The sequence below is a fragment of the Varanus komodoensis genome, unplaced genomic scaffold, assembly GCF_004798865.1.
Source record: "Varanus komodoensis strain SLA01 unplaced genomic scaffold, ASM479886v1 scaffold6_2, whole genome shotgun sequence".
In the NCBI taxonomy this organism is placed as follows: Eukaryota; Metazoa; Chordata; class Lepidosauria; order Squamata; family Varanidae; genus Varanus; species Varanus komodoensis.
Window position 1 is genome coordinate 17,471,820 of NW_025336346.1, and position 22,119 is coordinate 17,493,938.

At 42.8% G+C, this 22,119-nt stretch overlaps 1 protein-coding gene across 2 annotated transcripts in view; it reads left to right on the plus strand.

Annotated features, from left to right (window-relative positions):
- The window catches only part of NCKIPSD (NCK interacting protein with SH3 domain), a 98,675-nt gene that overhangs the window by 55,053 nt on the left and 21,503 nt on the right, over positions 1-22,119 (plus strand). For both annotated transcript variants that reach the window (XM_044451344.1, XM_044451345.1), the window contains exons 5-8: positions 1,381-1,979; positions 11,990-12,160; positions 15,471-15,557; positions 19,668-19,806. In XM_044451344.1, coding sequence (XP_044307279.1) covers positions 1,381-1,979; positions 11,990-12,160; positions 15,471-15,557; positions 19,668-19,806 — 996 coding nt within the window. The remainder of the gene's footprint in view (positions 1-1,380; positions 1,980-11,989; positions 12,161-15,470; positions 15,558-19,667; positions 19,807-22,119) is intronic.

Below are 22,119 nucleotides of genomic sequence, written 5' to 3' on the forward strand. Positions count from 1 at the left end.
AGTATAGAATAATGTTACTCCCTATGATTATACAAAGATCTTTCCAGATGTGCTCTGTTTTTAGGAGGAGGATTTTAAGGCGACATTGACATTATGCATTGACTAAAAATGCATCTTGGCATCCTATCAGGTTTAGAAACCTGTTCATGTCTTAAAATGCACTGATTGCCAGATGGGGCTCCACAGTTCAGCCTGCAATCTGTGCAGTGAATCAACATCCCTGGTGATGGTTCCATTAAGTGGATATGAACTTTCACTAAGATGTGGGAGAAGATGTAGTTTTGGGACAGCTCAGCTTTAGTGATGGGTATGCCCCCGCCAACTCAATTCTGAATGAGCTCAGCTGACTAAAACAAATGTATTTGTTTTCCCAAATTACTGGACAATGAACCTAATTATTTTTAGAGAGTGCATTTGGGCCCAGCCCCTTCAGCCACAACCCCGACTTGATCCCTTTCCTCGAAACATGCTGGAGGTCCTAGAACTTTTCTCATGCTTGAGAGCGCTGCCGGAGGAGTGTCCCAGGTGCCAGGACCCATGGGAAACGTAGTTTCCAGGGCTCTCAAGTTGCTGAGGAGGCCTTGGGAATAGTGGGGACCTCTGAGCCAATGCACTCTCATAGCATTATCTTGTTGCCAAATACCTTTTAAATGGGGAAGGAGGCTGCAGTGCAGAGGGCTGGCACCAATCTCCTGTCATGCACCAGGCCTTTACTTTGAGGAGGAAATTGGCTTCTAAAGGTCTTTGAAGTTTCAAACTGGGAGAGTTTGATCTTTGATCCCAATAAAGCTGGTAAACTTCATTTTGAATAATTATTAAATTCATTTTGAATAATTATTAAAAAGCATTCTGAAATTCTTCAGAGAAAGAAGACGTTTGAACAAAACTGGTTGTTCTCCAAGTGTTGACTCTTGATGATCTCTACCGTATGTTCCTTTGGCTCATGAAAGTAACAGTAGTAAGAAAAAAGGACCAAAAGGCATTTTTATCCCTTTCAAACAAGAGAAAGATACATCATTTAAAAAGAATGGCTGTATGCTTAAAATGAAACATATTGGCCAGTCCTTTGGGGAAACATCTCTTCTACTCCCCCCCTCCCAAGTTAATACTCTTCTGTAAAAACAGCAAGATCTTTGAAGAAAATCCGTCTCTGTAGAGCAGCTTTTTCTTCACTTGCTGTAAAGGGGTTAGCATTCAGGAATGCTCGAGAGACAGTTAATACAATCTTGCTTTGAGATAAGTGAACCAGAAGGGTAGTTAAACTACTTTGGAAGCAATGCACAATGAGCTGCTTAATGGACTCCCCTCCTGTTGCAGTTGTGTCCCCCTCCCTTTTTCCTTTCATGTTGTTCTTAAGATATTTTAATTGTTCCTTCTTAGATGCAGTTGAAATCACCTCTGGGTCAGTTTCTAGTGCTTCTTCTATGAGCACAACTTCACTGGATACCTTGTACACAGGCTCCACAGAGTCGGGTCTTCCACCGGCTACTCCCAGCCCTAGCAACACCCCTCCCCCTGTTCCCAGCAGAAGTTCTCACTTGATGGTGTCACACAGCATAGATGTCAGCCCTGCTGTGCAAGGGAAGCATGGGAGCGCAAGCAAATCCCCCCAGTCCAAAAGGGCTGCCCCACCACCTCCTATGCAAGGGGAGGCATCGAATGTCAGCAGCAAGAAGAGCATGCAAGCCAGTGAGACTGTGGCAGGTGCTCCTGCAGGCTTAGAAGGCGTTGACTCTCCTTGCCTGGAAGATAAGAAGGCTGTTGGTTTAGAGAATGTGGAGCCGGAATCCTCCAGCTTAGTAGTATCCGTGCCAAAGACCATGGGTGCTGAATTGATTGAGCTAGTCCGCAGGAACACAAATCTCAGCTATGAGCTCTCCCGGGTTGCCATAGGTGTGGTGATCGGCCATATTCAGACATCCGTGCCTGCCATTAACAGCATCATGGAGCAGATTCTCATCTCATTGGTGGAAAGTAAGGTAGGAAAAAATGCTTAGTTTTGCCTCTTTGATGGGTATGTCGCAGCTTTATTTATAACTTGGATGGCTTAGAAGATGCTGTAAAACATGATGGGGAAATCATAAGTTCAGTAAGTAAATTTTCTGTTCAGATGGGATGGGATGGCTACCAGTCAAACATGTAATGTGGATCTTCATATACAAATAATTCTCTTGTGCCTTCCTCATGAGTCAACAGTCATTCAAGAGAAAGGAAAGCAAAAACTGGAGAAGGACTTCTGGGGTGGGGGGGGGTTGGGATAACATGAGCTGAAAGATGTGTTATATAGTTTCCTGAGTGATCAACTCTCTGTTTTTAGAAGGCATTATTTTTAGAGAGCCATTGTGTTGTAGTAGGTAAGAATGCAAGACTGGGCCACAGGTGATAAGGGTGCTGGTCCCCACTCAGCCATGGAGCTCACTGGGTGACTTTGATCCATTGACAAATGCTCAGCCCAACCTGCCTTACAGGGTTGGTGTTGAGAGAATGAGATTGAGAAGAGGAGGAGAATAATAATGTAAGCCACCTTGAGTCGGAAAGAAAAAAGGCAGGATATAAATAAATAAATAATCACGAGGAAGGATTCTGGTGCATTGTTCTCCCATATTAAGCCATCAGACCAGCTTAAAGTCAACATAATAAATATGTATAATAATATGTGCATAAAATAATCAAATTAAAAGAAAAACATAGCACTCATCATCACACAGAAAAATCTGATCAAGAGGAGAACATCAGGAACTCTCCATGAAAAGGACTGTGTTAAACTTCTGTCTGAACATGTGCAATGAGGTGGAAAGTTGGATCTCCCAAGGCAGTGCACTCTTGATGAAAAGGCTGGACCCCTGTGCTGTGCTCCTCTTAGGAAGAATGGGCATGTGACGCTGCCTACAATGTCTCCAGCGTGTGGATCAGGTTCATGCATTGTTCACAGTTCATTTTCAGTTCCTTCTTCACCGTATGAAACAGCCTCAAGCCACTTGAACTCCTGGTTCCCCTATGCTGCATGCATGCAGAGTAAGCTGTGCATTTATAATGGCCATTAAAAGAAGAGTCACTCTGGTTAACTGGCTTTAGGTGGAAAAACAATGCAACTGTTGTCTGTTGCACACTAGTGGTAAAGAGAACACACCAATCAACCCCTTAAATTGAAAGCTTATTGCTCCTGGCAAGAGTCTGCAGAAGCGTTCAGAGAGGCATCCAGATATAGAAAAGTGTTGTTTGGTCAAATTCTGATCAAATCATAATCCAGTTAGAAAACCATAGTGAATAAAATAACTGTAAGCCACAGCAGAACTTCACATTTCTGAGACCATGTGACCTTCAGGGTAATTGCTTTTTCAACTTGATAAAAGCGACTGTATCAACCTTCATCCTAGATTTCAGCAAAAACCTTTCACCAGTTTATGCTGCAGCCACTTCTGTCCCCATTCCTCCCACCACCAGCAGCCTGTCCACAGCTTGGCTTAAACTGTTAGTTTCTGATCTATGTTCTGCGGCTTGGGTCCAGAGTAAGCACCTAAAATACTCTTAGCTGACCATGACCTGATAAAAAAAAATTCCACCACCAGAACTAATTTCTAATTTGAAGGCTGGAATGTGTCAAGCTTGTGTGCTAACTCCTTATGTGAAGATAAGTTTAAAACATCCAACTTTTCTTTTGATTCTGGCTCAGTCCAAGAAAATAGGTCTGTGACTTTTCCCCTGCCCCTGATTTGGAATTTCGCAGGGAACTCCAGTGCTTTTATCTTTACTAAGGCTCTCACTGAAGGAAAAGACTGGGCAACCACCATCCAGTTCCACTATCCAGATGCAGGATTTTCCATAAACAGACAAGCTAACTTAATTCAGTCCATAATGTAATCCAAAAAGGTACAAAGAGGCTGTACTACACTAAGGCACATGCAGAGTAGATAATGCAACAAGTTAGGAAGTTTCGCATCTGCACTTAAATAGAAATAGTTTCCCCCATCGGCAGCTTTCCTTTAGTAACAGAAACAGAGCGAGTCAGAAGGGGCCTCCCAGGCCATCTAGTCTCTGCACCCTTCCATGTGCATGTCCAGTCTATCCTTGAACACCCTCACTGATGGGGTTTCAATCACTTCCCATGGAAACCCTAGGGGTCCTGACCATCAGGAAGTTCTTCCTGGCATCCAGATTGAACCTTGGTTCCCTGAGCTTTGCTCCATTGGAACACATCCTGCCCTCCTCTGCAGGGGCAAACAGGTCTCTACCCACCTCTGTGTGGCACCCCCTCATGTACCCATATGTCGCCAACAGATCCTCTCAGAATCTCCTCTTCTCCAGACTGAAAAAACCCAGTTCCCTCACCTCATATAGCTTTCCCTGCAATCCAGCTACCATCCTTGTGGCCCTACGCTGCACTGATTCCAACCTGGATATACCCTTCCTCTAATGAAGAGCCCAGAACTGAACACAATAATCCAGTTGTGGCCACACCAGAGTCATATAAAGTGGCAGTAATACCTCTCTCGATCTAGAACAGGGGTCTCAAACTCGCGGCCCGCGGGCCAATTGCTGGGATGGGTGGGGCACGGGGGAGGGACCCTGTGGCCTTCAAAGCGCCGGTGGCGTCCGGGCCGGCCTCCGGATGAGCGGCCCACCACCACCGTGGTGGTGTAATCCCTGATGCGGCCCAGCCTCACCCAGACTCTACTTCCAGTGGCCCCCAGGTAAGTTGAGTTTGAGACCCTGATCTAGAAGCTACATTTCTGGCTATGCAACCAAGGGTGGCATTCGCCCTCTTGACCGCTGTGTCACACTGCTGACTCATGTTTAGCCTGCAGTTGACCAGTACCCTGAGATCCCTTTCACAAGTGCTGCTTTCCAGCCACTTGTGCCCTAACCTGTACTTATGACACTCATTCCTATGCCCCAAGTGCAAGACCTTGCACCTATCCACATTGAACGCCATCCTGTTGTCCACTGCCCACTTCCATAATCTGTCCAGATCCTTCTGGATCCGGAGTACCTGCTCCTCAATTGTGGCCACTGCCCCCGTTTTAGTATCATCTGTGAATTTGATCATCAGACTGGTCTTTCAGTTCATTGATGAAAAGATTGGAACAGGATTGGCCCCAGGACAGAGCCCTGGGGGACCCCGCTCGTCACCAGCTGCCATCCCAATGATTTCCCCACTAACAGTTACCCTCTGCTTTCAGTCTGGCAACCATTCCCTGATCCATCGGACAGTGCATTGGCCTCTCCCAAAACTCCTCAATTTCTCAACCAGGATATCATGCAGCACTTTGTCGAAGGCCTTGGTGAAATCCAGGTAGACCACATCCACCACATCCCCTCCATCGAGGCACCTCGAAACCTTGTCACAGAATTCCACAAGGTTCGTCTGGCAGGACCTGTTTTTGCAGAAGCTGTGTTGCGTGGCTGCCCACCTCCCTTCCCTACCTAGGGTTACTAGATCTCTTGCTATTATGAGCCTTTCCATTGTCTTTCCCAGAATGGACGTAAGATCTGTAATTCCCCATGTCCCCTCTACTACCCTTTTTGAAAAGTGGGACCACTTATGCTCCCTTAGACGTAAAGTACTTCACTTCTGTGCTTTCCTTACTTCCAGTTCAGTGGGGAATAATTCAAGTTGGTTGGCTGTTTGAGAGTGAGTTGGGGGTGTCAGTAGTACAGGAGTGAAGTACATTCCTGTTGGAATATACAACTGCTTGAGAGTATAGGCGTGAACTAGGCCTTAACTCCACAATATAATCCAGGAGAAGTCAAGCCATATGGTCATCTGAGAATCAGGGCCAGCCTCTTCATCATGCTGAAAGGAGGCAAAAGCTGGTATGGGTGCCTGCACTCATGTGTGCTCTGTCTGCCCATGCTGGAAAGCCCTGATTGATGGGTGTTGTGTAGAGCATGTGCCGGACATGTGTGGACAAAAACCTGTTCATGTAATGCAGTGCACTTAAGGTTTTAAGTCAGCAGTAACTTCACATTTGTTATGGAAGCAGCATGGTAGGACCTGACAGATGATGTGCTCTATAAGATGCCAACTGGAGTTATCAACAACAGCAGCCTGGGAGCTACTTCTGCTGTGAGGTGACCCTATGTTGTTACTTAATTGAGGTGCCCAAGGGATTGTCTTGGCATAGCCACACTATGTTGGTTATGGCTGCCTTATGAAGATGCTGGCTCCCCGTCTTCAGTCTGTCAGGGTTTTTTGTGTAGGGAAATAGGTTGCCTTAGAGAAGAGAACTAAAGTGGTTCTGAGTGGATTTTTGAGGAAAACAGAGCCCCTGGGAGCCTCAAGAAGATGCTTCAGGAAACTTGTGCAGTCCTAGAGTATCTTTTAGGTGGCAGGAAAACAACTTTAACTCTGCCCTCTGTGGACAAAATGAGGGTACGAGAAGAGAGCTTGAAATCTTTTCTAAGAGTTTTTTTTTCCAAGTGAAATAAGATATCATCATTGATTAAAGCTTCCCACTGCTCTCCACGAAATCTCTCACCCTTTTTTCAAGCCTCATATTAGATTCTTTAATTAGTTGTATCCTTTCTTCTGTCCTCCCACTTTAAATTAAAAGTCAAAGCACTACTTTACTAAATCAATTTTAGAATCCATTACCACAGACTTATTCCCAGTGTGCTCTTTTGAAGGATGAATTGCTTGTGGTCTTTTTCATTTGGGTCTGCCTTACTGCCGTGTTCATGCCATACCAGGATCAAGGGAGAAGAAGAATACGCATGCCTCTGATGGCACACATGGTCTGCCAGTGTGTCCTACGTACAACACATTCTCTGTACAGGAAGGAATTTCAAAAGGGAGCATGTACCTTACTAAGTTATATGTATTGCTAAATGAGACAAGGATGGCCAAAGGGAATTCTGTTGCAGGAGAGGCTTCTTGATGACAAATTTTATTTATTTATTTATTTATTTATTTATTTATTTATTATAGATGTTATTCTCTGTTCCACATCAACAGATATTGGAGCAGTGTACCCCAAATAATAATAAAAAGAGGAACATGAATGAAAGAGTGGCTAGAATGTAATTATTTCTTAGGAAATGCTGCCTGAGAAGGAAGCATGGTAATGTAGAAGCAGCCTGACTTCAGCTGGGCAAACATTCCATAGGATGCCAAGTCTAAGCTAGCATTCCCACAGGCTTTGGACTTCCATTTTCCTCTCTAAATCTTTTTTAAACATATTGCCCATTTGGGCCACTTAGGGGAGCATGGTTGCTCATCGTGGCAGGCAGCTTGAAGGTCTTTTCATATTTAGAAAATTATGTAAACTGCCCATGCAGTGGACACAGAGCTGTGTTCCCTGCATGCATGTCAGGTAGACACCCTTTTAAAGGTGTCTTGGAAAGTTTAGGCAGAGCTTTAGAACTCTTTGGTAAAGTTCAGATAGTTTACCAGGCTCTGGAAAATCAGTAAATACTTGTAAGTGCTCATCTGAACACTATCCGATTTATATCTTGCCTTTTTCCTACAAAGGGCTCAAGGCAGCTTACATCCTTCTTCTCCTCCATCTTATCCCCACAACAACAACCCTGTGAGGTAGGTTGGGCTGAGAGTCTGTGACTGGCCCGAAGTCACCCAGTTGGCTCCATGGCTGAGTGGGGACTAGAACCCAGATCGTCTGAGTCCCAGTCCCATGCTTTTAACCAGTACACCACACTGGCTCTCATAATATCAGATGTGGAGGGTACATACAGGGCGTTTTTTGCTGAATGCAGCAATAGGCCACAAGATACTCCTTCCTCCTGCTATGTCAGGTTAGTCCTTTTGCCTGCTCTGCTTGTTTGAGCCCATTTGGAATAGAATATCTAGCAAGCAGAGTAGCATTAATTCTTGTTCCATGCTGGCCCCGGAGATATTTTGTTTTCGTGATATTTGAGCTTTTCTGATGCTCAGAAACCCCAGGCATCATGAGTGATAGGACTGGACCTTGAACCTTATTTGATTAGTCTTGTGGTTTTTTTGCTCTTCTGTGAAATTGGAAGTTCCCTTGCTGCAAACAGCTAGCTTCAGCTTTACACATTAGTGTGAAAGTTGCCCTAACTACAGTCTGTTTAGAAGGAGAGCTTTAAGGGCTTCTTTGCATGAGGAGCTTAATCCACTGCTTTACTGAGGTTTCTTCCATTTCCGTTGGGAGAGGGAAAAAGTGTCCTTTATGCCCCCCACCCCACCATTTTGTATTTCTCTGCCTTTCTATGTATTCTTCTGACCAAGTTCAGGTTGACTGTCTGGTATCTTGGATTGGCAACTTTTCACAAGGCTTTTGTTCTGGTTGTTGGGATTTAAATTTGAATACCAGATTTTCCTCACTCTAAAAAAACCTTGCTAAAAAGGCTGGGAAGAATCTCTGGAGGATGGCAATTGTTGTGAAAAAGCCTCCGAAACTTACATGAGCGAGGAATTACAGGAGCACAGTAAATGCTTTAGGTAGAGTAAGGTGACCCAAGCTTGAGTTTTCCATTCAGACATTAAATTTGTGCGGTAACTGTTTGCTTCTCTCATGGGAGCCTGTGCCCAATTCTCCTAGCATTTTACAATTCTACTGGAATTTTTAAAAATGCACAGCAGTGAGCAGGCCAAACTCAGAACTGCCTCATGAAGATGCTGCTTTTACGGGGCTGCCATCAATAACGATGCAGATGTGGCTTAAGTCCTTGTTTGGGGGTTGCAGTCCATGAAGAAAACTTGCTGTCCAGTCCACCTGTCAGCAATGGTTGGTTGATAAACTTACAGATGGCAGGAAAACCTTGATGGGTAAAGTTGGGGAAGCAGAATACTGGAAGCACTTATTTCTTTCTGACATTGGTGAACTTCTTTAAGCAACACACTTGCTGCCGTCACTGTATGATGGGGGCCTGCTTTGCAGAAGGATTATAACTCCAGAAGGGGCAGGGACTATGCTGTAATTACTACATACTCAGCTGCGCTTGCTCCTGAATGAAACCCAAAGTTTTCAAAGGGACTGCCCTAGAGAGCAGCTCGATAAATTGAATTAAGTGTCTGTCTCACTCAGCACTGTTAATCTGGACCAGAGTCTCCTGGGTGTGCTGTTGAGAAGATGGTCCCTTCTCTTACCTAATGGAGGGTTTATCATCAGCAGAAAGTAGTGTACAGTATCCACATCTGTATCTGTCTGCATCTATATCTAATCTATCTCTGTGGGTGGTGGTTTATTTAATTTGTATCCTGCCTTTCTGCCAAAAATGGTACTTGAGATGGCTAACACTAATACAGATTGTTTAATCACAATTAATCATAATTGTTTTGTCATAATTAAACTAAACATAAAAGCAGATAAATGAAAAACGCAATTCAGTCCACAGCAAGAATAGACATAACTAACACCCAGCCAGTCACATCTCCTTCAGCAGAGCAGTTTACATGACGAAATCCTGCCTGAAGAAAAGCATATTTGCCTGCAGGTGAAAGGACAGCAAAGAGGGAGCTAACCTGGCCTTCTTCAGCAGGGGATTCTGGAATGTGGGGGCTGCTACAGAGAAGGCCCTGTCTCAGGTCCTCACCATATGGGTTTCAGATGGTGGTAGGACCAAGAGAAGTACACCTACCTTAAGGAAACTCAAAGGATGCCATTGTCTCTGTGGAACAGCCAGCGAGGAGTTAGAGGGGACAGGAGCAGAACAGCTTTTGGAGGAATGCTGCCAAGTTTGCTACCAGAATCAGCATTCCATCTGTTAGCAGTGGAGGCGTTAAGAGAGAAACTTCCCAAAATAATCACATTCTCATCAATAGAATAGTCATGGTTGGATGTTTCTGGCATATAATGTTGCCCTCCAAATGCAAAAGAACTAGCACCAACAAGCTTAAGGCAAATCAATCAGATCTTGCACAATCTGATCATATAAGTGGTCTGCTATCTTCTGTAGGCATATTATCATTCCTGCAACCAAGTGCTGTATGGCAGGCTATATGACTTAATAACTTGACAAGGATACAAGGTGCTTCCATCTTTTTTTTTAATTGGGTTCTTAGAATAATCTTATTTTGGAAGTACAGACCAGTCACTCGAGTGTTTCTTGTCTTGTGCGAAAACAAAAGTTGCCCAAATAAGAAGAAATGGATTCCTGCACATCTTAAATGAGAAGAGAATCTCAATGACTCCAATACCCTCTCTGCAAATATAAATTCATTTGTTTAATCAGGTTAATGACATCACTGTGCATTTCCAGTATGCATCTTTCCTTACAGGTGTGCTTATGTGCAATGAAGTGTATTTCACTGATACTTCATTGCCCTGGAATGTGCACATCTTTAAAGAATATGCTTTTTTGACTAAACTAGCCAATTACTGAAGCTGTTTGCCTTCAGTTTCCCAGGGCACCGGAGTAGTAGAGCAGGCCTTTCATTTTCCAGAGTACTAATTGATGCTTACAAGAGCCAATGTGGTGTGGTGGTGAAGAGCGCAGGTCTGGGAGTTGGGCAGTCTGGGGTCTAGTTCCCCACCTAGCCATGGAGCCAACTGAGTGACTTTGGGCCAGTCACACACTCTCAGCCCAACCTACTTCACAGGGTTTGAGAGCAGGAGAAGGAGAATGACGCAAGCCTCTTTGAGTTCTAAAAAAGTAGAATAGATAATAATAAATTATAGTTTATAATAAATGAACAAACAAATGATTTGATGGCACTGTCATAACCAACACTAACCCCTTTTAGCCTCTAATGAACTTATGGCTGACTGTCCCCAATGTGGAAAAGTATTCCTTTGTGAGTCCAGCTTGGAACATAGTTTGACCAGAGCCATTCAATGATCAGAATGCTGTTTTGATCACTTAACATTAGGTTACATCTAGACTTAGTCATACTTAGAGTTGAAATCAATGGGATGGGTTAGTTATGACTAATTTAGATCCCATGGATTTGATGGTACTACATTAAGCATGTCTGAGTCTGAATTAAACCCTTTATCCATTAATAGAATGCTCCAAAAATATATATACCTGAATCCCCACCCATCCACTTTCTCTGTCTGAAAGGAGATTTTGGTCGGAAATGGGGAAAAAGAGAAATATGGCAGTGTGGGTATTGGTATCGCACACTGTGGCTTGCACACTGCCATTTCGGCAAATATTCTCTCTCACCAATGAAATGCTTTTTGCAGTTTTTTTTGAAAGGCAGAATATAAGAAGGAATGAAACAATGCAAAATCTTGTCCCTGCAAAATGGCAGAGAGGGTAGCAGCTTTCCCATGCAATAACATTCACATGAAACTGCAGGGGGGAACTCTGAATACAAGGACAGATGCTGTGAGGCATAGGCTCACAAGGTATTCTCTCCTGTTTTCAGCAATGACATGAATGGCTACAAACAATATCTGGAGCATACTTAGTTGATTGTTGAGGTTCTCATAGATCCACTTCAGACAAACATTCTGTTCCCACATTCAAACATTTTAAAGGCCCCTTTTACCTACCTTCTGAGAAGATCTGAATGCAAAGTTCCATACTGTGACAGGTCAGGTCTACCTAACTCAGTAGTTCTCTTTGAGAAGGTCCAGTAAGACCCCATAGTTGCAAGCAAGCTGAGATGGGTGGTCACCATCTGCATCAGATAATGAGTGGCAAAGTCCTGAGTTGTCTGGGGTCTGGATTGCCTCGAAGTCTACCTTCTGTCCACAACTGTGTGCTCACTTGGGTAGTCTTGCTTGGGTGGATTGATGGGGCGGGGGGGGGGGGGGGGGGGGGCTTTTTTGACCTAAATGGAACTTCTGAGTAGCTTGGTTGTCCACTGAGGTTGCTAGTCTGTAAGCCTGACCTCCTTTCAGCAGTGAGGTCAAGATTTTGGAGACCCCATATAATGAGAAATCTACATCTTCCTCAAGAAACATTTATGGGCTGTATTCGTACACTGTAAACTCTTGTACAACATTGCAAGTTAGGTGGTGTTGACGCGATCGACTATTTAAGGTGAATTATAGTTAAAAACTAGAGCTGTTGTGGTTAATGCTCACTGCTAAAGGGAGACATTTTGTTCTTGCAGGATTTGTGCTCAGGACTGCCTTCTGGACAGATCTGTCACGATGAACAGAGGCTGCAGGTGATATTTACAGATCTGGCCCGGCATAAAGATGATGCCCAGCAACGTAGTTGGGCGCTCTATGAGGATGAAAATGTCATTTGTTGTTATTTGGAGGAACTGCTTCGTATTCTGGTAACTTTTTGCTCTGTTTTTGGCCGATCCAGTGTTTTTGTGCAGGCTACTTGCTTAGCATGTTTTGTAGCAGGAATAGAAAATATAAGACTGATACCTTAATGTGTGACTTGAATTGAGGGGTGGAAATTGAATGATATAGATTCATTTCATGTTGTGTAATAACCCAGTCATGAACTATTTCCTCTTGAGAACCCTGCTTTGTTAATACGTTGATGCGACTATGAGTTGAATTATGAAATTGCCCAGCATTGCTTGTTCGAGAGTAAACTTTAGAAGCATTTCTAAGTAAAGACTTTTCAGGCTTATTAACAGATTGGCACTTTCAAAAGATGTGCCTCTTAGTAAACTGAAGGAAAACCATCCAAAACAACTATACCCCAGATACGTGGCACCAGGATGCAACAGGTTTTTTCCTTTCCCCACCACAAACCTTCTCATGGAAATTCCAGTGGAAATTTGCAGGCTGGGAGGAGACACTGCCTGATGAGCTACTATTTACTTCTAGAATTATTAGTACTGTTTTAAAACACTGCTTAAACAGCTGGCACATGCTGCTGCAAACCTTTGATTCAAAATTCACAGGTAGTAATGATAAGCACTGATAATACATTCGTTAGGATTATTAAGCAAGTGACACAGTTTAAGATATGATGTTGGATGTTGTAGAATGCAAAACTCCTCGGGTTTTTGGTCCTGTCTGAGAGTCTTGAGTTTGATGGAAAATCCAAACTGAGTGCTACTCCTTAATTACACTATAGATTTGTCTGAGATTTGTTTGAATTTTAAAAATGATAGTCCTTTTCATTTCCACATGATAACATTGAGGTTTATGTACTCACCAGGATTAAGAGAACTATGTTAGCCATGCCAAGAGCTTTAGCCTGCTCTGTGGGATTTTCAGCATTTGAATGGTGGATGCTCTACCTTGTCCAGTGTCACATTACAAACTGCAAAAAGATTTTCCATAAGGCAAAATGAAATCCTGTTCAAGAGAGAAAAGCCCACATTTGTTCTGAACATGCAGAAGTAGTTATGCAGTGCTTTAGAGAATGCCTGCTCTTGAGGAGCTATGAAAGTGTAGTTAATAAGAATAATAAGCAATTCAGGCCCCTTATTCCAAACCCAGGTATTTTGAAGATTTATTCCTATTTTCCCGACTGGTAAAAATGAAGGTTATTCTTAAATACATTAAGGGGCGGTAGCTTGTAGCTGTATTTGGGTATCTCAGAAATAATAGAATTAATGTTGAGACTTTTATAATTACATAAATGTACCAACAGTAATAACTATAACGGGTGGCCAAACCGAGGCTCACAACCTGCATTCGGCTGCTTTGCAGCACACGGAGGGGCCAAAGAGCCTACAGTATAGCAGGTCCCTATTTGCTTCTAGTGTGGAGCAGGGAAGGGATGGGACGGGATGTGCCTGATCACACAAGGCATGGAAACGAGGCCGAGGCCAGCGTACAAAATCAAGCTGTTTTCTCCATGGGCCTGGCTGGAGCTGAGAGGATCACACAACAGTTGCACTTCCAGGAAGGATCAGGTCCTCGCCAAAGCAGCTGGTGACGAGGTTTCCAGCCGCTTCCGCTGTTGGGTGATGCCTTGCACCCAAGCTCCTGAGGCGGCAGTATGGTGCCACTCAATTTCCTCCAATATTCAGAGCTAAAAAGGAAACAGGAAGGGCCCGCTTCAAAAGGCTTTCAGTCATTTTGGCTTGAAAGCATAGTGGTACCCTAACAGAAGCTTACTCAGCAATAAGCTCTACTATGTTTGGAGGAGCTTACTCCTAGGTAAGCATCCATAGCTTTGCATTAGCTGAAATACATATTAATTAAGTCAAGCAGTTTTGTCAGAAATGTTCAATGATTCACAGCCAAGATGGAGACCCACAAGACTTTTGCTAGCAGTAACTAGCCTGATAATTGTGCCTGTCAAACATCTGACATTTACCATATGGCCACAAATAGTACCACACTCTAAAATAAAGAGTTATACCACAAAATGAGAGGTAAGGTATATGATTACTTTGCAATTTTTCCTCCCTGTAAGCACGTACCCAAGAAGAACCTCATGATTAAATGCACTGTGCATACTGAACCAGCTAAACTGTTTAGTTGACTGATAGTATAGAAAGCTCTGCTTGACAAGAGAGAATTGTCATGTGTGTGCAAGTAAAGAAGTGACTCTTTTCTTGTGGTTTAAGCCTCTGTTGAATAACTACTTTCAAACAAATGGCACAAAATAATGAAGGCAGTATTTATTCCTAAGTGCCATAATGGTTCTGGATCACACAATAAACAAAATATTATCTTTCAGTCTAACCTGTCTCAGGTGAATGTAAGAAAAATCAGTACTCAATCCAGTGGGCATGCCCACAAGCCACTGAACTCCGTGGCTTATGAACATCTAATGGTGGCCTGGTGGAGGTGATCGTCACCTCCCCAGTCCCCCCGCCTGCATTTTTGCTAGATCTAGAAAGGGCACTTCAGAGGGAGAGAGGAGGAGGCCGGAGGGCCATCAGGATGCCTCCTCTCCTGGCAGCTCCATTCTCCTTCCCTCCTTTGACCACTTTCCAGGATTACATTTCCAGCCCTGTGGAGCAGCCCTGGTGGTTCTCTTGTTCTGACTAAGAGGCAGAGCTCCAGTTTTCAGCTCTGAAATTGGGGTGCTTGGAATCCAGACTATCATATGAAACCTCCCACAAATGCCCCAACAATGTCCAGGGGCCATAGGCTCTTTCCCAAACTGGGGTAACATTGTTAAATGTATTAAATATCTTTTCAATTTACTCCAAGTGGCTAATACTGGGTTTTTTTTCATAGGACCCAAGTTAATTTTTGATCCAGTATCTTAAATACAGGCCTGGTGGCTGTTCTAAAGCCGTAGGTGTGTTCTTACAAGGCTGAATATGTAGCAGTCTGAAACATGTTATGCATGTTATCCAGCTTAATTCTGTAGCTTGACCTTTCAAGGGCCTATGCATGTCATTTCAGAAGTGATGGTTTGAGCCGTCCATTTCTTCTCCTGGCCAACAGCTTCCTTTGATACCAGTGTATTAGCAGTGCTCTTGGTTTCTATTTTGGAAACCAGTTTGGAAAGAGCAGGGTTTAGGACAAGTCTATATGTTCACCTTAGAAACATAGAAGCAGAGTGAGTCAGAAGGGATCTCCTGGGCCATCTAGTCTGACCCCCAGCTCCAGCCGGCTCCACTCATGACATGCCTACCATGGGCCTTCCTTGCTTATTATCAGAAACTATCTATTCTTGGCCTAGCAAAAAGTTAATTTTTCCATCTATTTTTCCAGACAGATGCAGATCCTGAAGTTTGCAAGAAGATGTGCAGGAAGAACGACTTTGAATCAGTTTTGTCCCTTGTTACGTATTACCAAATGGTATGAGACTGCATTCAATATTTCTTGTACAAGAGCAGAAAGTGTTGGGGCACTAAATCACTTTAGCATAATCCTTGTTCACAGATGAAATCTAATCATGGGGAATGTATAGATTTTGGAATGGAGTGAAGTATGTTTGAGCACTCTGCGACAGAGTGGCCATCCACTCCCTTTTCTCCTTGCAGCATTCCGTATTGTTAGGAATATTTCCAGTTGGTTTGTCTAGCCAGTGAAATCTTCTGGGGGCTGTGAAGGTGGAACTATTCCACAATAGGATCAAGTGGCTGAATGTTATGAGAAGGGGAAAATGAGGAACCTGAGCTCAGTGTCAGAAAGCCAGGGAGCATAGGGTATAAATTAATCCACTGACTCCAACGCGATACACCACTGACTTCCGAAGGTTGTTTTGGACTGACTACCTGAGGCAATGTGTAGATGAAAACAAGATGTCTATGTGGGTCACAGCCATTTTCCTAGATGGCTGAAATAAGGAATAACTGAGTCTCTGCTACAAGTTTGAAAAATACAGCCGGCTGCCCTGTTTAAAAAAAAACCTTCACTGAGAAACAGAAAGGCAGCTTTGCTGTCATCGAGAGGAAGGATTTTGGAGAATGCCTTGGGAACACAGGCGGGCTGTTCCTGTGCTGCTCTTAATTGAGGCACATCTGTGCATTGGTAAACAGCACTGAGTTGGAAATTAGGTTATGAAGAGGCTTCCCTGGGACAAAGGAAGGAAATCAAGTATGCAGAGGAACATGTGCGAGTTTGCCTTTGGTGCCTACAGAAATCCTTCTCTGTTCTGTCCCTTTCAGAGAGCATGCTACTGCTATAGCAGTCTGGCCTAGATAAGCTACTCTCTTTAGTCTCTGCTCATGTCTGGTATCAGAGCTGCCATGATTGCATCCTTTGATTTAAGCATTTCTTTATGAAGAAAACTGAGCTTGTAATGCAACAATCTGGCAGTGTGAATGACAACCTGCTTACAGCTGTCAGAACATAGTGCCTTCCCCAAATGTGATGTTGTTTGGGATGGTCATCTGAAAAGATCCCCAAAAAAACAAAGTCAAAGTAAAGGCAATATCACCCTATGGGTTTCAAGTCTTAGTCTGGCAACTCCCGGTGTCTTCCACATTTTTGACACTTCTCTGAGTTTCCAGCTGCTCCAGAAAGGGGTGCTATTAACACTTCCCCTCACCTTTTCCACAGGCATACTGCTTTGGTTATTGCAGGTCCCTGACAGTTCTTCTAAAAAAAATCTGAGGAGGCAGCTGACTGGTAACCAGTCAATGTTCACTTTGGCAGCCAGTGTAAGTCCTGCTGGTCCCCCTTTGCTCCATCCTGTTCTGCCCACCTATAAGGACTATTTTAAAAACAAGATAATTTGCAAATAGTTTTTTTTTTCATTGAAATAAACACAAAATTCATGGTTGGGGAAACACTGCCGCAAGATTAACTTGTCTCCCCTTCCCTGCCACAGTAACATGCCATTTTCAGCTTGCTGCAGCTATTTTCCCTTTGCGCGTTTTTTCCAGGACTTTGGGAAATTTGGCTTGACAGCTGGCTTTTGCAATCTCCATTTTGACAGCCACTGACAGTCCCTTCAGAGTGTCTGAGCAGCACCTTGGAGGGCCTGTCATTCTTTGGCAGGCTTTAAATTATTTTTGTGCATGCAACATGTGCAATTTTTTTTCTTTTTTAAAGTCAGGTATGCGTGTGCAATTTAAAATTGCAACCTTCGGTGGGGCCAACAACAGGGGAGGCACCTGCTGTCAGAGCACAGCAGATGCCAACCATGGACATTAACCCAAACATGCTTTTTCCTTTCTTTGCTGTTTCTTAACAACTGTCAGGAGGCAAGCTTTGAAGGAAATGGCTATAAAGGTACAAATAAAAAAGAAAGAAAGAAAGACTCACAAACCACAAGGATCTTGCTTAAAAGAGGGTATAAACCTTTTCAGTCTCAGAGATCACTTGCATCTTTGCTTTCCCTTGACAGCTTGCCTTTTAACAGCTGTCAAGGGAAAGCAAAGGGAGGAAAACCCCATTTGGGTCAATACAGTAGCTGCACTCTGACATCTGGTACCCACCCTGCACCATCGCCCTGGAGAACTCTCTGGGAGATGGTGATAAATGGAACGTCATAATGTAGTAAAGAAGTATCCAGCAGTATGTTGCAGTGATGTATGGTGGAAAACGTTCCATGGAAAAATTTCCTGTACTTAATTTTTCTACAGAAAATGGCTCCTTTTCATAAGTTCATTAGTAAAAATAACTGTATGCCAATCGGAAAAACAGCATTAGACAAGCTTGGCAGTTTCAGAGTTGTAATTAATGTTTCTCAGTTGATTACCCCTAGCAAGTATGTGAGAGAATTTTTATATAGCATTGAAATACATATACATCTCAAAGTGAAATAGTGCCCCAAAATTGTAGTGGAAGAAAGTTGAATTGTGTTGATATACATGAGTCTGACATATACAGTTTTTGGAATGCTAAAATTAGTATATAAACAATATTAGGTATGTTTTTTCTTAAATATAAACAGTAAAAGTAAGGTACATGCTTTTGCCTTTATACTTTTACAAGTGTTCCACCAAAATGTCTATATAATATAATGGCTAAATCACATTACATGTACATTAAGTTTTCATCCCAAGTCTTTCATATCAAAAACTTATGTATTGGGACAAGAATATGGCACACTTTATAAAAGCTGTCATTTACTAAATAAAAGTAAAATAAACATGCTGTCTAGGATAGGAGTGAGCAATTTGAGACCCTCTGTACGTTTTGGCCTGTGAATCTAACCAGCATACCAGTAGTAGGGGATGATGGGACTTTTAGTCCAAAACACATCCTTCCTGGTCAAAGACACATGCAAATTAACAAATTTGGGTGGAAAAATGTCAATTCCAAATTTTTCCAGAAAACCCAAATCAGCTGCATTGGTGTAATCAGCTTTGGTCTCGATGCCGTTTTCCTTAAAGGAATGCGTACAGTTTCACAAATGATAAAGACTGAAAGGAACAGCAGACATTTTTCAGGGCAGCACTAAGCTGATGGCAACAAAATAAAATCTGTCAAGGTCAAATTGCAAGTGTTATGCATAAGAAGGAAGAGCCACATTTGTAGATAACAGGTAGCCCCAAGTTCACACAACAACATTCTGCTATCTTGAGTAAGTAGCTCAGATTAGCCTAAAGAAGTACCTTCTTGCATCTGTTCTTGCCTGATATGTAATAGTATCTTTGGGATCTTTTCTAGGGGTGCAGCACCAACAATGGTGCAACAGGTGGTTTCCACCAAAAGAGCTTTAGATGTAGTGGACCCCCATCTATGGAATGCCCTTCCCAGGGAGCTCTGCCTGACACCTTCACTGTATGCATTTAGATACCAGATTAAGTCCTTCCTTTTCTAGTAGGCTTTTAAGCTTTAATCTGTTGCCCTGATTATTCTTTTCTGGCCCTTTAAACATATATTATTAATACATTTTTATAGTTGTGTTTGTGTTTTTATAGTCTTCCAGTTATAGACTACCCCTAGGGCAGTTGCCTATTGGACTGCATACACATTTAAACAAAACTAAGGTGCAGTAATGATAACACAAAAGGCCAGGGTCAATTCAGGTTGTATTAAGTGGAATGTTAGAAATACACGCACGCATTTAGGAAGGACCCAAACCAACTGTTCTAAGATGTCCTCAGAAGTACTTCGCTTTACATCAAGGAATCAGAATACTTTGAACACCTCTAGCGTGCAGATCATAAGTAATCACAGAGGGAAATGGTGTGCTTCTTAGTATCTTCAGCTGACAGCTTGGCTGCAAAGATATTTTGACAGTTTCCAGATATTGAACATTATATCAGAAAGAGATGGGAAAATATTTCATTCTATTCATAAAGAGTAGGACAAGAAGAAACAATGGTAAAATCTTAGTATCTCTACCACTGTTGATATTCTGAAAGGCTGATTCCTGTGTGGGTTCACTCACTTGAAATGTCCTTTAACTAAATATTTGGTTTTTTGAATAATGCTGCCTGTAACAAAAAGAGCAGATAATATTTGCAGCTTCATGTGTTGTCTTTACTTAAAATACTTCTTCCTTGTCAGGAGCACAGAGTCCCATTACGGCTGCTGCTTCTGAAGTGTTTTGGAGCAATGTGCAACTTGGATGCTGCTATTATCTCTGCTCTGGTGAATTCTGTTCTGCCCATGGAGCTAGCCCGAGACATGCAGACTCACACACAAGGTGAGGCATGCTTATAAAATGGATCTTTCTGTGTCTCTGGAGGACCTGAAACCCTCCTTGATGCTTGGCATGGGTAGAGCAAGGGATCATGAAGTTTTTAAGTGTTTGTGTCAAAAGTTGCTGCTGAGGAAATGGAAGTGAAAGTTGGTATTATTGAGTACCACTTTGTGGAAAGCCAAGATATATTTAACTAATTGATAAATAGTATACATATTTAGACTGGGATCTCATCCTGTGTTGTAAGAATTCTGAGACAGCAAGAAAAACCATTGAGATTTGCTACCAGGTAGAAGCAAATTAGTGTCAAGATAGGAATACACATGGGAAGAGAAATGAAATAGACATGGAAGTGTATCTTGTAACTGAGCCCTTGTTCTTCTGCTGCAACCATATTGACAAAGTTCCTTGGGTGCCATTTCATTCTTGGGAGTTCTGTTATAGGCTGAGGATATAGCTCAGAGTTGCCGAAGATGATCTTGTAGTGCAGTTAGGCAGTAATCCCATACTTACGTTTCAAGGAGTAAGTCTCATCGAACTTGATGGGGCTCTATTCTGAGCAAACATTCATGGGATGGCACTGCTCACAAGTCTGGGTTTTGGTTTGCATTTTAGAAGTATCTTCTGAATTGCTGAGTGAGTAAGGCATTGACATAAAGGCTTAGACCAGGCTTCCCCAACCTGGTGCCTTCCAGAGCTATTCAACGCTGTTTTCATGGCTGGGAATTAAGAGGCTTGCAGTGAAACGCATCTGAAGGGTAGCACTTTGGAGAAGGCTGATTTGTGCTCCTGGGTCTGAGTGGAAAGAATACTTTGAGTATTTGAGCTGATTTCCAGTTCTTCTGCTAAACTCCAGAAAGCTTGATCCTTCTGAGTAAGTCCTTTGGATATGACCTCAGGGATGTTTGTTTCAAGTTGGTGATGCTTTATTATTGGTACTTTAATGCAGAGCTCAGTTTCAGGCATTTGGGCTCGTTTCTCGAAATGGAATGTATGAATCCTAGAGGAAAAAATATGCACCTAAAAAGTCACAATCCTATCCTTGTGAGCCGCCCCGAGGCTTTGTTGCAATGGGGGCGGCATAGAAATGTTTTTAAAAAACAACAAAGAAATATCTGGTGAATTCTGGGAGTTGTGGGACTTTTTTCTGCTTAAGCATACATAGAATGGTACCCTAAGAAGATGGAGGCTATGGTGAATAATGGTGAGTTTTGGTGGAAATAAAACTCGGGCAATAATTTTATAAGGAGAATATTAGTTTATCTTGGGAGATTTGCTTCCAGTCAGAAGGTAAAATGATGGTTGTGGCTCTAGTTCGGGAAACACGGGGATTTCCCAGGTCTGGCCAATTGAAAAGGAGGCTAAATTTTGGTGTAGGGGAGTGCATACATGATTTTCCATTTGGGATGAAGGTCCTGTTCCCTTGGGTAATCGCACAAGGGGACCTTAGCTTTGAAAGCACATTTCTGAAGCAGAAGAAGATTGAAAGTGCTTTCATCAGATCGATTTTTTATTATTAAACAGGTTTAAGAGAGCTAGCCAGTTCTGCTTCTCAAGGTATAAAATATGCAGCAGGCCGAATAAATTAATTCTGCAGTTTGTTTATTGGTGCCAAGTGCTGAGTTAAGTCTCTTGGCTTTCTAACTATTCTCTGCCTTTGATCGGCAATGCATACATATCTTGGAGAAAGGAGCCCATGGTGTTTTTCTAGCAGGTTGTAGCTCCAGTCCTTCCAGCATTAGCATTCTGCTGCTGAACATGGATTGGTAGGCAATTAGGGAAGAAATGGAGTGGCTAGGAAAAGCTATTCTCGGTGTAATGGTTGTGTTCTCTGTCATACTAGTGCAGAAGTGTACAAGGGTGTACTCCTATGACTGCTAGACACTATCTTGGTGGCCACTTTCCAAGAGCAGGGCTGGAGTTCCAACCTGGAGTGCCCTCTCTCCACCCTTGCTGTTGGCGTGGTGGAGCGGAAGCACCTAAGTGGGCCTCCGTCTGTTGTCTTTGTGAGCAGGTACAAAACAGTCAGATGGCCCTCACTGCACATCTCAGTGTTTTGTGGGGCAGGAAAAATGCGGAGGTGATCTTTGTCTCTGCATTCCTCCTGCCCTCAGCAGGATGCCCATAATCTTCCAAGGTCAGGCGATTATGAGCAGCCACTTTGGACATTGTCCACACCTTATTTTAAATAAATGAAACCAAAATCAGATTTAAAAAAAATGAATTACATTCTTCTTTTTTAACTGAAAAGCTTGTTTTTGTTAAAGCTGAAAAATAACCTGAATTTCATTCATGATGCATGCAAACGTCTTAAAA